General features: G+C 41.4%; 1 protein-coding gene across 2 annotated transcripts in view; it reads left to right on the top strand.

The window, feature by feature from the left end:
* Positions 1–15,547, top strand: part of SLC22A23 (solute carrier family 22 member 23) — a 137,198-nt gene that overhangs the window by 82,115 nt on the left and 39,536 nt on the right. For both annotated transcript variants that reach the window (XM_070747178.1, XM_070747179.1), the window contains exon 4: positions 13,834–14,002. In XM_070747178.1, the coding sequence (XP_070603279.1) occupies positions 13,834–14,002 (169 nt within the window). The remainder of the gene's footprint in view (positions 1–13,833; positions 14,003–15,547) is intronic.

Genomic DNA, 15,547 nt, shown 5'->3' with positions numbered 1-15,547 from the left:
CATCCGCGTCAAATCGAAGTGTGAAAAACCAGGATCTTAGTTGCTCCCGTGATGCATTTAACAGGTGGATGCTTTCTTGTTCTTGCAATTGGATGGAGATTTGCCGTTTAGAATGTAGCAGTGAGAAAATGAGGTGCTGCAAAGGAAAGTGTGACAGCTCAGTTCCATGGTTTCCCTAGAGCAGGGATGTTGAATCTCTCTTAGAAACATAGAAGAAACATAGAAGACTGACGGCAGAAAAAGACCTCATGGTCCATCTAGTCTGCCCTTATACTATTTCATGTATTTTATCTTAGGATGGATATATGTTTATCCCAGGCATGTTTAAATTCAGTTACTGTGAATTTACGAACCACATGTGCTGGAAGTTTGTTCCAAGGATCTACTACTTTTTCAATAAAATAATATTTTTCCACGTTGCTTCTGATCTTTCCCCCAATTAACCTCAGATTGTGTCCCCTTGTTCTTGTGTTTACTTTCCTATTAAAAACACTTCCCTCCTGAACCTTATTTAACCCTTTAATATAGGAGATTCCTAGAGAGGCCCCATGGAGGCTTCTCCCTGTCTTTTCTGGTTGCAGTTTTGGAGGCTCTGGTTTGTAAGTGGAAAATGGTTCTTGAGAAGAGGCAAAAAAATCTTGAACACCCAGTTCTTATCCAGAAAAGTTTGTAATTAGAGGTGTTTGTAGGTAAAGGTACCACTGTATAATACAATAATAATATAAAATAATATTTATATTATTATTGTAAGCCGCCCTGAGTCCTTTGGGATTGAGCGGCATAGAAGGAAAGCAAGCAAACAAATAAACAAATAAATAAATAAGTTTGGAAGAGTTAGTGGTAAAAGGCAGGCCCTCAAAGAACATGTTGGCTAGATATCATCAAAGCTGACACCAACTGGAGCCTAGAAAACTCTACTATTAAAAAAATAGTGCAAGATTGGAAAGTATGGAGAGACATGGTCTATGGACCCTCCAAGAGTCAGATGCAACTGAATAGATAACATCATCATCCTCATTAATTCCAGAAACTTTTTTGAATTCTATGATTATTACCATCATCATTTGATGAAACTTCCTGAGGTTTTTCATGTCATAAAATTCCTTAAAACCTATACTCTCAGCTGGCATAATCTCCTCTTTTTGAGGCATTCTCTTGTTTTGGTGATCTTCCTATGGAAAGCTTGTGCTTAAACTCCATTACAGTTTGATTGATTGCCTCTTGACTGTCATTTAACATCCACTTGACTTGCTTCTTAAACATATTTCTCTATGGAATTCTGATTCTCTAGCAAATGTTTCTTCCCAACCCAAACTGGTCCGCTTGAGATTGATTAGTAAATGATTTAGTTCTATTTTGTCATGCATAGATTGGTTTTCTTCTCTTTCCCACTTTTTATTACAAACATTTGTTAATTTGGAAGCTGAACTTCACTGGATTTCTATACCATGCAATGGACTATGTTCTTGCCACACTCTGCAAATCATTTAAGTGAAATGAAAAGCTTGAATTTCCTGCAGGGTAAGAAGAAAAATTAGACTAATTTGACCAATGAAACTTGGAAATTTAGTTCATGAACCTACTATTATTAAATAAATAACTATGGGTTGTGGAAATATCAGTCTGACCAGAGTGAATGATGGCAATAATAACGAAACAGAGGAAATATCAATGATGCCTAATACTAGATTCACATTTAGGTGGCAATCCTGCTCCTTACCAAAAGTGAATAATAGAAGTTAATATCAACTAGGTATTCCCCACCGAAATAATGCATGAATGCCACAGCGACGCTATTTTGTTCGGTGCAGGTAGGGCTTATTTCAGTAGAAACATAGAAACATAGAAGACTGAGATCTCATGATCCATCTAGTCTACCCTTATACTATTTCCTGTATTTTATCTTAGGATGGATATATGCTTATCCCAGGCATGTTTAAATTCAGTTACTGTGGATTTACAAACCACGTCTGCTGGAAGTTTGTTCCAAGGATCTACTACTCTTTCAGTAAAATAATATTTTCTCATGTTGCTTTTGATCTTCCCCCCAACTAACTTCAGATTGTGTCCCATTTTTCTTGTGTTCACTTTCCTATTAAAAACACTTTCCTCCTGAACCTTATTTAACCCTTTGACATATTTAAATGTTTCGATCACGTCCCCCCTTTTCCTTCTGTCCTCCAGACTATACAGATTGAGTTCATTAAGTCTTTCCTGATACGTTTTATGCTTAAGACCTTTCACCATTCTTGTAGCCCGTCTTTGGACCCGTTCAATTTTGTCAATAGCTTTTTGTAGGTGAGGTCTCCAGAACTGAACACAGTATTCCAAATGTGGTCTCACCAGCGCTCTATATAGCAGGATCACAATCTCCTTCTTCCTGCTTGTTATACCTCCACCCCGAGTCTGCGGAGAGGGGCGGCATACAAATCTGATAAATAAATAAATAAATAAATAAATAAATACCTCTAGCTATGTAGCCAAGCATCCTACTTGCTTTTCCTACCGCCCGACCACACTGCTCACCCATTTTGAGACTGTCAGAAATCACTACCCCTAAATCCTTCTCTTCTGAAGTATTTGCTAACACAGAACTGCCAATACAATACTCAGATTGAGGATTCCTTTTCCCCAAGTGCCTTATTTTACATTTGGAAACATTAAACTGCAGTTTCCATTGCTTTGACCATTTATCTAGTAAAGCTAAATCATTTACCATATTACAGACCCCTCCAGGAATATCAACCCTATTGCACATTTTAGAGTCATCAGCAAATAGGCAAACCTTCCCTACCAAACCTTCCCCTATGTCACTCACAAACTGACCATATGGATTTATAACTGACTGACAATTGTATTCAATACGTAGTCCTGCATGTACATGGAGGGAAGTAAGTAGTGGGGTGCCACAAGATTCCATCTAAGGCCCAGTACTTTTCAATATCTTCATAAATGACTTAGATGAGTGAATAGAAGGGAAACTTCCAAAGCCTTAGTAAGACCACACCTAGAATACTGCATCCAGATGTTGAGTCTGTAGAAAGTGTGCAGAGGAGAGCAATCAAGAAGATTAGGGGCCTGGAGGCTAAAACATATGAAGAATGGTTGCAAGAACTGGGCATGGCTAGTCTAGTGAAGAGGAGGACCAGGTTTGACATGATAGCAGTGTTCCAATATTTGATGGACTATCACAGAGAGGAAAGGGACAAACTATTTTACAAAGCACCTGAAGGCCAGACAAGGAACAATGGATGAAAACTGAGAGATCCAACCTAGAAATAAGGATAAATTTTCCAACAGTGAGAACAACAGAACAGCCTGCGTTTGGAAGTCATGGGTGCTTCATCATTGGAGGCTTTCAAGGAGAGACTGGACAACCCACTTGTTAGAAATGGTATAGCACAGGTGTCAAACTTGATGACGTCATGTGACGTGACTTCTTTGCCTTTGCAGAGCTGGGGTGGGCGTGGCCTACATGTGATTCATCTAGCCTGTAGGCCACCAGTTTGACACCCCTGTGGTATAGGGTCTGCTACTTGAGCAGGGGGTTGAACTAGATGACCTACAAGGTCCCTTCCAACTCTGTCATTCTATATTTTGTATTCTCAGCTAGATGGACATAAGCAAATTACTTTTCATCACCATCCATGTTCACAATACAGTAATCCCTCACTACTTTGAGCTCATCTTTTGTGGATTCACACTTCACGGGTTTTCAAAGGGGGCTTAAATCCATTAAATCCATTGAAAATTCATAAAATTCTTCTACAGTACTACTGTACTCTATTAAAGAAACTGGTAGGATATCCCATGTAGTTCCAGCTGAGAAACATTATAGAATGACTGTTTAATGCAAAGGGCAGGTTTTAAACGTCCAAATACTTGTTAAATACATTTTTAAAAAATCTTTCCTCTACTTGACGGAAATTCATTTTTCACGGATGGTCTTGGAATGCATCCCCCGCGAAAAACAAGGGATCACTGTAGTTATTTTAAGAATTGGCAAAAATGTTTTTGAAAAGTGCTGTGAACACTTGAAAATACATTAGGTTAACTTCCTGAATCTAGTGCCTCCAAGAGTTCTCAAACAACATGACAACAAAGGGCACATCAAAAGAACCCAAAACATTGCCAATATCTAGATAATAATGCTCAGTATTACCATTAGTGTTGTGGCTGGTATTTTGGGCCACAAATAAATAAATCAGTAATAAGAATATTTATGTGTACATTAATTTGCCTGCACTACATTTATCAGTTATGCAGATTATTGTTATATCTACAATGAATGATAGCAGCCTCTTAAGACATACCGTATTTTTGGAGTATAAGGCACACCTTTTTCTCCCCTAAAAGAAGCTAAAAATTTGTGTGAGTATACTCTGAATGTAGTTTTTTCAAAGATTTTTTTCCAGCCATAATAATAATAATAATAATAATAATAATAATAATAATAATTTATTAGATTTGTATGCCGCCCCTCTCCGAAGACTCGGGGCAGCTCACAACAAGCGATAAAACAATATTGTACAGGCACAAATCTAATATTAAGAAAAAACTAAAAACCCTATCAATTTAAAAAAACCAAACAGCACATACATACCAAACATAAATTATAATAAGCCTGGGGGAAAGGTGTCTCAAATCCCCCATGCCTGGCGGTATAGATGGGTCTTAAGTAGTTTACGGAAGACAAGGAGGGTGGGAGCAGTTCTAATCTCTGGGGGGAGTTGATTCCAGAGGGCCGGGGCCACCACAGAGAAGGCTCTTCCCCTGGGGCCCGCCAGACGACATTGTTTAGTCCAGTGTTTTTCAACCAGTGTGCCGTGGCACACTAGTGTGCCGCGAGACATGGTCAGGTGTGCCGCGAAGCTCAGAGAGAGAAAGAAAACGAGAGAAAGAAAGAGAAAGAGAGAAAGAGAGAAAGAAAGAGCAAGAGAGAGAGAAAGAGAACAAGAGAGAAAGAAAGCAAGAGAGAGAGCAAGAGAGAGAAAGAGAGAGAGAGAGAGAAAGAGGGAGGGAAGGTGGGAGAGAGAAAGACATAGAGGGAGATAGGGAGGGAGAGAGAAAGAGCAAAAAAGAGGAAAGAAGGAAGAGAAAGAAAGAGGGATGGAGAGAGAGAGAAAAAAGAGGAAGGGAGAGAAAGGAAGGGAGAGAGAAATAGAGCGAAAGGGAGGAAGAGAGAGAGATAATTTTTTTGTCCAAACTTTTTTTAGCCGCCCCCCCCCCCCCCAACTCAATGTGCCCCATGGTTTTGGAAATGTAAAAAATGTGCCGCGACTCAAAAAACGTTGAAAATCACTGGTTTAGTCGACGGGACCCGGAGAAGGCCAACTCTGTGGGACCTTATCGGCCGCTGGGATTCGTGCGGTAGTAGGCGGTTCCAGAGGTATTCTGGTCCAATGCCATGTAGGGCTTTAAAGGTCATGACCAACACTTTGAATTGTGACCGGAAACTGATCGGCAGCCAATGCAGGCCACGAATCTGGGAAGCCCCACGATGGCTCTCGCGGCTGCGTTCTGCACGATCTGAAGTTTCCGAACACTTTTCAGAGGTAGCCCCATGTAGAGAGCGTTGCAATAATCGAACCTCGAGGTGATAAGGGCATGAGTGACTGTGAGCAATGACTCCCTGTCCAAATAGGGCCGCAACTGGTGCACCAGGCGAACCTGGGCAAACGCCCTCCTCGCCACAGCCGAAAGATGATGTTCCAATGTCAGCTGTGGATCGAGGAGGACGCCCAAGTTGCGCACCCTCTCTGAGAGGGTCAGTAGTTCCCCCCCCCCAGGGTAATGGACGGACAGATGGAATTGTCCTTGGGAGGCAACACCCACAGCCACTCCGTCTTGTCTGGATTGAGTTTGAGTTTGTTGACACCCATCCAGTCCCCAACAGCCTCCAGGCACCGGCACATCACTTCCACTGCTTCGCTGACTGGACATGGGGTGGAGATGTACAACTGGGTATCATCCGCATATTGATTATACCTCACCCCATGCCCTTGGATGATCTCACCCAGCGGTTTCATGTAGATATTAAATAGCAGGGGGGAGAGGACCGACCCCTGAGGTACCCCACAAGGGAGAAACCTAGAGGTCGACCTCTGACCCCCCCCCCCACTAACACCGACTGCGACCGACCGGAGAGGTAGGAGGAGAACCACTGGAGAACAGTGCCTCCCACTCCCAACCCCTCCAGTCGGCGCAGAAGGATACCATGGTTGATGGTATCGAAAGCCCCTGAGAGGTCAAGAAGCACCAGGACAGAGGACAAGCCCCTGTCCCGGGCCCGCCAGAGATCATCCATCAACGCGACCAAAGCAGTTTCCGTGCTGTAACCAGGCCTGAAACCCGACTGTTGAGGCCCTAGATAATCGGCTTCTTCCAAGGACCGCTGGAGTTGGAGCGCCACCACCTTCTCAACAACCTTCCCCATAAAGGGAAGGTTGGAGACTGGACGGTAGTTATTAAGCACGGCTGGGTCCAGGGAAGGCTTCTTGAGGAGGGGGTGCACAAGTGCCTCCTTATAAGGAGCTGGGAAGGACCCCCTCCCCAAGGAGGCGGTGACAATCTCCTGGACCCAGCTCCGTGTCACCTCTCGACTGGCCAAAACCAACCAAGAGGGACACGGATCCAGTAAGCAGGTGGCAGAACTCACAGCTCCAATGGCCTTGTCCACTTCATCAGGTGTCACCAAGTCAAACTCCTCCCAGACAGATGGACAAAGATGTTTAGCCCCAGTCACCTCGACTGACTCATTGTCAGCCGATACTGCTATGCAATTGGAGTCGAGTTCCGCTCGGATCCGAGCGACTTTATCAGCGAAAAACGAGTTAAATTCCTCAGCACTGCCCTGCAAGGGTTCCCCAACTCCCCCCTGATTTAGAAGGGAGCGGGTCACCCTAAACAGGGCAGCCGGGCAGGATTCCGCTGATGCAATCAAGGCGGCATGGTACACGCATCTTGCCGCCTTGAGCGCCACTTTGTAAGTCTTAATAAAAGCTCTTACAAGTGTTCGGTCGGATTTGGACTTACTCTTCCTCCATCGCTTCTCTAGATGTCTCTTCTGGCGTTTCAACTCCCGGAGCTCCTCGTTGAACCATGGAGCTCTACGGGGTCTAGTGCCATAGAGAGGTCGCAGTGGCGCAATTCGGTCAAGAGCCTCCGCTGCAGCCTTGTTCCAGGCCTCAGCAAGAGACTCTGCCGAGCTGTGGATGAGCGAATCTGGTAAAACCCCAAGCGCCTTCTGAAAGCTTTCAGGGTCCATCAGGCGTCTGGGGCGGAACCTCCTAATCGGTTCCGCCTCCCTGCGGGGGAGGATTGGAGCCAGGAAGTTGAGCCGCAGTAGAAAATGGTCTGACCATGACAAAGGCAATGCTTCTAAGCCCCTTAGTCTCAGACCACTATTCAATTGCTCCAAGAGGAATACCATGTCGGGTGTGTGTCCACCCTCGTGAGTCGGACCCTGAACTACTTGAGTCAGGTCCATGGCTGTCATGGTGGCCATGAACTCCTGTGCTAATCCTGAGGAACCGCCGAGCGACGGCAGATTGAAGTCCCCCAGGACAATGAGTCCGGGGAACTCCACCACCAGCCCGGCCACCTCTTCGAGCAGCACAGGCAGAGCTGTTGACACGCAGCTGGGAGGCAGGTACATGAGTAACAAGCCCACCTGAACCCCTAAGTCCAACTTCACAAGGAGTGACTCACAACCCGCGATCTCAGGAGCAACGAGTCTACGCAGATGGAGGCTCTCCCTGGCTACAATAGCCACTCCTCCCCCCCTTCCCTGGGGTCGAGGCTGGTGCCATATCTGAAACCCGGCTGGACATATTTCCGAGAGAGGCACCCCTCCCTCTGGGCCCAGCCAGGTTTCAGTAACACATGCCAGATCGGCCTCCTCATCCAGGATCAGATCACGGATGAGGAGAGCTTTATTCACGACCGATCTGGCATTGAGTAGCAGCAGCTTGAGCCCAGGGCCCGGATTACACTCGTCACCAGGGCTCCGGTTTGAGCTCACGGGACCGGAACAAGGGATCGCTATTAAGCAGCGATCTCTTTTTCCTCCAGAACGGCTAGCCCCGTGACTCCCGCCATATCTACCTCTCCCCAGCAGGACCGGGATATTCTGGCCCTCTGTCAATGAGGTGCTAAAGATCTTTCCGGCTTCTTCCTAGCTTGCAGGCTTTTTCATTGCTACTGTCTCTGAAGAAGGTTTTTTCTAGCCCTAAGTCTTTGCAGGCTTTTTTTCATTGCTACTCGCTCCAAATCAGCTTTTTTTTAACTCCGAACCAGGGGATAAAATAATGTGCTGAAGCTGACCAGACTAAGGATGCTTGAGGATTTTTTTCTACTTTTTTCTCCCCCCCAAGCTATTTATTTATTTTATTATATATTTATTTATTAGATTTGTATGCCGCCCCTCTCCGCAAACTCGGGGTGGCTCACAACCATAATAATAACAATACACAATGTAACAAATCTAATGTAAAAAGAAAATATCTAAAAACCCATCATTTAAAAAAGCATACAGCAAAGCATACCATACATAAACTATCTAAGCCCGGGGGAGATGTCTCAATTCTCCCAGGCTTATAGGCCTACACTAAGGTGTATCTTATACTTCCCCCCACAAAAAAATGCTAATTCAATCCAGTACTTCTTGTCTTCCACATTCCTTTATCCTCACTTAAAACTTGAAAAAATCATTTTATTTTTGTTTCCATAACATAATTGCATAGCAGTCTTAACTTGAAATAGCCAATAATAAGGACAATAAATATCAAATCATTTCCATGTTATTCCTTTTCTCTTCTGTAAATGGAGAGATTTCTGAAGGAGACAAAAGTCAGACAATAGGGTTATGTTATAGTTTCATGAAAACACTTTTTACAGATGAATAAATACTTATTAGGGTTCGGGTTCATATTTTGTTAATCATGATGTTCCATGTTACCTGTTTTATAAAATTAGCTTTCCAAATATGCCATTTATAAATGACTGCATATGTTTAGTTGCATTTTAGGAGAGAGATTCCCCAGTGCATTGTTCATGGACCATATGATACATTTTGTTTTTGTAACCTTTACAATGTTTTTTTTTTTTTGAAAAATAATTTTTATTGATTTACAAAAGAGATTATGTACAAACCTTTACAATGTTTATCCTGATTTCCTTCAGTTGAGAGTGCAATAAGAGCAAAAATGTTCACCCAGCCCATTTCACAGATGCCCAAATATCATTTACTGTATTCTTCTTCCTCCTAATTCACATTCCTTCTCAAAGTAAGGTTGTGCTTCTTCTCAGTTTGAATCGACTTAGTGATATCATATTTAGCCCTACTGATTGATCTGGCTTTATTGTACCGTATTACCAATCCTATTTACTGAAATACAATCTCACCAAGCCAATTAATATCAAAGGCCCAAAGCTCTGCCCAAAATCTAAATATGGTTGTCATATAATCCTCGATTTGGTAGAATTATTTTCTCAGACACTTAGTGTTTTAGTGATATCTTTTCCCAAGAAAGAGAGTAGCCAGCAGGAAATAGATCTGGCTATGAAAAAGAAAAATTAATATGGGTACGGGTTACAATTGGTATGTGACCGTCCAAGAAATATTTTGGGTGCCTCCAATCTGTACGTTTGTGGGAAAACTGACAACATATATTAATTGCAGGCTGAATTTTTTTTAACTCCAGTCAGAGATGTATGCATGTGTCAATGGCTAGTGATTGACTGTTGTTTCTTTGGAGCCCTTGGCTCCTAGATTATCAAGTACTTAGACTTCTGAGGGTTTAGCAGCATGAAGAAACAATAGCAATCGCCAGCCATCAACGTATCAATCAATAGGAATACAGCTCATCCGTTTGGAACCCATATCGCATCTCAGACATCAACACCCTTGAAAATGTCCAAAGATACTTCACCAGAAGAGCCCTTCACTCCTCCACTCAAAACAGAATACCCTACGAGACTAAACTTTCAATCCTGGGCCTAGAAAGCCTAGAACTAAGACATCTTAAACAAGATCTAAGCATTGCCCACAAGATCATATGCTGTAACGTCCTGCCTGTCGGCGACTACTTCAGCTTCAACCACAACAGCACAAGAGCACACAACAGATTTAAACTTAACATTAACCGCTTCAAACTTGACTGTAAAAAATATGACTTCAGTAACCGAGTTGTCAAAGCGTTGAACTCATTACTGGACTCCATAGTGTCATCCCCAAACCCCCAACACTTTACCCTTAGATTATTTATGGTTGACCTCTCCAGATTCCTAAGAGTCAGTAAAGGGCGAGTACAAGTGCACTAGAGTGCCTTCCGTCCCCTGTCCTATTGCTCTCCTATATCTCCTATACCTTTCTTCTATTCCTATATCTCTTCTTCTATTCTTTCATTGATATGTTCTATTACTATATCTTCTTTTCTATTCTTTCTTAGATATATTTTACTATGAGTATTTCCTCTATAACCTTCATCATGTATTTTACTATGTGTATATAGATATATATCCACTAAAACCCTCATTGTGTATTGGACAAAATAAATCAATAAAATAAAATAAATAACTATATAAATATGACTCATAGGATAGCCCAAGTCACATATTCCAGTAGAGAGAAGTTCTCTGAACATGGCACCAGCATGAATCCAAAAGCTTGGAAAAGTAAATTTCTGGTCCCAGCGACTGACTTGGATTCAATCTTAAAACATTATCTTTGGAATGTATATTTGCCCTCATTCGTTAACTAATCTGGAATAATTTTTTGAATGCTATTACATTCCTACTCTGTTTTTGTTACAAAGCAGTGTGAGATTAGTTGGCTTTCTTTGCTTTTATTTTTTTCCCCTTTTGCATTTCTTTCTCTTTTTTTATCAAAGGGGGAAAAATAAAATCAAAGAATGCCAATCAATCTTTTATGCTGCTTTGTGTGAGCAATCTTTTCCATCCAAAACCATTTACGTGCATCTTATTATAATCAGAATGGACAATACAGCTCTTTCTAGTTGTTCCCTGCTGGTAGCAGAAACAACATTGCATATATTATATTTGTAGATTTTTTCCCCGCTCCCTTTCGGGAAGAATAAATACATTGCAGCCAACAGTTAAGCTTGCAAGAACTATCAATATTTTGAACTGGAAACAATTGGGTTTTTTTAAAAAGCCAGTGTTATCTTTCAATACAGTCTGACTGATAAGAGCGAGAGCAAAATAATGTCTTCAACTATGTTTCCAAAACACAGGGTAGAAATATTTTCTAAATATGTTGGGTGCTATTTAATTTGTTGAACTATGGCATATCCAAATTTCTACTTGTTGACAGTCAAATATTCAGGCCACTAACAATTTTCTGGGAGGTCAAATGAAAATAGGTATCTTAGGATGCCAAGCAAATACAGTGATACCTTGTCTTACAAACCCCTCGTCATACAAAATTTTCGAGATACAAACCCGGGATTTAAGATTTTTTTCCCTCTTCTTCCAAACTATTTTCACCTTACAAAGCCAAGCCGCTGCCACTGGGATGCCCTGCCTCCAGACTTCTGTTGCCAGCGAAGCACCCGTTTTTGCGCTGCTGGGATTCCCGAGGCTCCCCTCCATGGGAAACACCACTTCCAGACTTCCGTGTTTTTGCGATGCTGCAGGGGAATCCCAGCAGCTCAAAAACGGGTGCTTCGCTGGCAACAGAAGTCCGGAGGTGGGGTTTCCCAGCGAGGAGAGCCTCAGCAAAATCGCAGCATCACAAAAACACGGAAGTCCATAGGTGGGATTTCTCATGGAGGGGAACCTCAGGGGAATCCCAGCAGTGCAAAAACGGGCGCTTCGGCTAGCAAAAGGGGTGAGTTTTGGGCTTGCACGCATTAATCGCTTTTCCATTGATTCCTATGGGAAACATTGTTTCGTCTTACAAATGTTTCACCTTACAAACCTCGTCCTGGAACCAATTAAGTTTGTAAAATGAGGTATCACTGTATTCGGTATTTGTGATGGCTATTAAAAACCAAAACCCCAACAAATGTTACTCTTTTTTTCCAGTGGTAAAGATAGTCTGGATCCAAGCAAGATGATTACGGCTAATTTGGTTGAAAATAGTGACTCTTGGTTAAGTCTGGTCTAACTGGTTTTGATGTGATTCACAGAATATAAAATGCAGCCTTAACTATTACTAACACATCATCATCAACACTGACAGATATTCAGTCATGTCCGACCGTCTGCCACTGTCCATGTCCCTCCCATCTTGCACCGCCTCTTTCAGATTTCATTTCATTTCATTTCATTTATTAGATTTGTATGCCGCCCCTCTCCGCAGACTCGGGGCAGCTCACAGCAATAACAAAAAACAATATAAATAGATAGATAGATAGATAGATAGATAGATAGATAGATAGATAGATAGATAAATAAAAGTGCACTAGAGTGTCTTCCGTCCCCTGTCCTATTGCTCTCCTATATTTCCTATACCTTTCTTCCATTCCATATATCTCTTCTTCTATTCTTTTATTGATATGTTCTATTCCTATATCTTCTTTTCTATTATTTCTTAGATATATTTTACTACGAGTATCTCCTCTGTAACCTTCATCATGTATTTTACTATGTGTATATAGATATACAGTGTTCCCTCGATTTTCGCGGGTTCGAACTTTGCGAATAGCCTATACCACGGTTTTTCAAAAAAATATTAATTAAAAAATACTTTGCGGGTTTTTTCCCTATACCACGGTTTTTCCCACCCATGTGTCATCGCCAAACTAATAGTTTTTGCAAATAAGTAACAAAAAAAATTTATTGTTAATAAATAATTATGTTTATAAATATCAGGATCACTAAGTGTCTTATTCAATGGTGAGTACCAGTAATAATGGTGAGTAAATGCTTGTTAAGGGAATGGGAAATGGTAATTTAGGGGTTTAAAGTGTTAAGGGATGGCTTGTGATACTGTCCATAGCCAAAAATTGTGTATTTACTTCCGCATCTCTACTTCGCGGAAATTCGACTTTCGCGGGCGGTCTCGGAACGCATCCCCCGCGGAAATCGAAGGAACATTGTATACCCACTAAAACCTTCATTGTGTATTGGACATACATAAATAAATAAATAAATAAATAAATAAATAAATAAATAAATAAATAAAACAAATAAATAAAACAAATAAAATATACAATGGCAAACCTAATAATTAAAATATCTAAAAACCTTTATTTAAAACAATACATCCACACAAACACACCATGCATAAACTGTATAGGCCAGGGGAGATGGCTCATTTCCCCCATGCCTGATGGCAGAGGTGGGTTTTAAGAAGTTTTCGAAAGGCAAGGAGGGTGGGGGCAATCCTAATCTCCGGAGGGAGCTGGTTCCAGAGGGTCGGGGCCGCCACAGAGAAGGCTCTCCCCCTGGGTCCCACCAGACGACATTGTTTAGTCGACGGGACCCGGAGAAGGCCCACTCTGTGGGACCTAACTGGTCCCTGGGATTCGTGCGGCAGAAGGCGGTCCCACCATGGTCATCCCGTTGTCATCTTTTACAGTGTCCAGCCAGCGGGTTGTACCTGTTCCTTTTTACACCTGTATTCATGCAACAAAATTGTAAAATGCAGGCTGTCGCTCTTATAGAGATTGAGAGCAGCCACTGAGTAACAGTACAGTTTTTTCTTGCGCCCTAAAATAAAATTAGTGGCGTAGAATATTTCAAATAGGAATTATCCTCTTCGAATGTAGAATTATTTTTATAGGCAAATGACCATTGTGATGAGTTTGTCCTTTTCCCCCATTTTGGATTGTCATTGCTCTCAAAAGTGTTCTTTATATTTTTCAGGGATAGAGCTCTGCCCTCCTAACCAACGTTTCATGATCACAATGATAGCAAGCTTTGTAGCAATGGCAGGGCAGTTCCTGATGCCAGGATTGGCTGCCCTCTGCAAGGACTGGCAAATTCTCCAAGCTGTTATCATCTGCCCTTTCCTGCTGATGTTACTGTACTGGATGTAAGTATCTGCGATTCTTTACTTTCAGAAGGAGTTCGTTAGTAGCATGTAGAGCAAACGTTATGATAGAAACGAGGAGTTTGATCACAAATTTCCATTATATTCTTTATATGGAAACTGAGAGAAATAGGAGGAGCTAGAGCGCCATTTTTTTCCCTCTGTTGTGGGTCTTCCAGCCTTGTGGTTTTTAAATCACAAAGTTAAAATAATGAGACATTAGAGACAGGAACCATGTTTCTTTTTTTTAAAATAGTTTTTATTGAATTGATTTTTTAAAAACAACATAATAACCAAAGGAAAAAACAAAACACAAACATATATACATTTACACATTTGCAAAATACAAAAAAGAGAAAAATACAAACAAAAACGAAAAACAACAACAAGGAAAAAAACAAAGAACAAAACAAGGAACCATATTTCTATCAAATCTGGTCGGATTTTATGGTTTACCTCAATAACAATAGATCGCAATAATATGTATGTATGTATGTATGTTTGTTTGTTTGTATGTATATATGTATGTATGTATGTATGTATGTATGTATGTATATCTATATCTATATCTATATCTATCTATCTATCCATCCATCCATCCATCCATCCATCCATCCATCCATCTATCTATCTGTTCTGTCTGGCTCTCTGGTAGACTCCTCCCAAAAATTCACAGGTACAAAGTTCAGACACACACACGTTTGAAAATTCAACACAATGTTCTTTATAATGAAAATTCACTTAAACTAAACCCTCTTTTGGTATAGCAAAGAGCACTGGTCTCCAAACAAAAAGGTAATTTGTACAAGTCCCTTATCAGTTCTGTGATACTTAGCTTGCAGCTGTGAGGCAATTCACAGCCCTTCTTCTTTCACAAAGTGAAACACACTGTGCTCTGGTTTAGTTTCAAAGCGGGGGGAAATCAGCACACAAAAGGTCAAAGTCAGTAAAGCAGTCATGAAATACAACGATTAGATAGAAACATAGAAACATAGAAGTCTGACGGCAGAAAAAGACCTCCTGGTCCATCTAGTCTGCCCTTATACTATTTTCTGTATTTTATCTTAGGATGGATATATGTTTATCCCAGGCATGTTTAAATTCAGTTACTGTGGATTTATCTACAACGTCTGCTGGAAGTTTGTTCCAAGGATCTACTACTCTTTCAGTAAAATAATATTTTCTCATGTTGCTTTTGATCTTTCCCCCAACTAACTTCAGATTGTGTCCCCTTGTTCTTGTGTTCACTTTCCTTTTAAAAACACTTCCCTCCTGGACCTTGTTTAACCCTTTAATATATTTAAATGTTTCGATCATGTCCCCCCTTTTCCTTCTGTCCTCCAGACTATACAGATTGAGTTCATTAAGTCTTTCCTGATACGTTTTATGCTTAAGACCTTCCACCATTCTTGTAGCCCGTCTTTGGACCCGTTCAATTTTGTCAATATCTTTTTGTAGGTGAGGTCTCCAGAACTGAACACAAGATAATCCTCCACAATGGCCAAACCCACAGGCTGCTATTTATAGCAGCCTCACTAATCACCATAG

Source organism: Erythrolamprus reginae, chromosome 3 (genome assembly GCF_031021105.1).
Source record: "Erythrolamprus reginae isolate rEryReg1 chromosome 3, rEryReg1.hap1, whole genome shotgun sequence".
Taxonomy (NCBI): Eukaryota; Metazoa; Chordata; class Lepidosauria; order Squamata; family Dipsadidae; genus Erythrolamprus; species Erythrolamprus reginae.
This window is presented reverse-complemented; position numbering and strand designations above follow the sequence as displayed.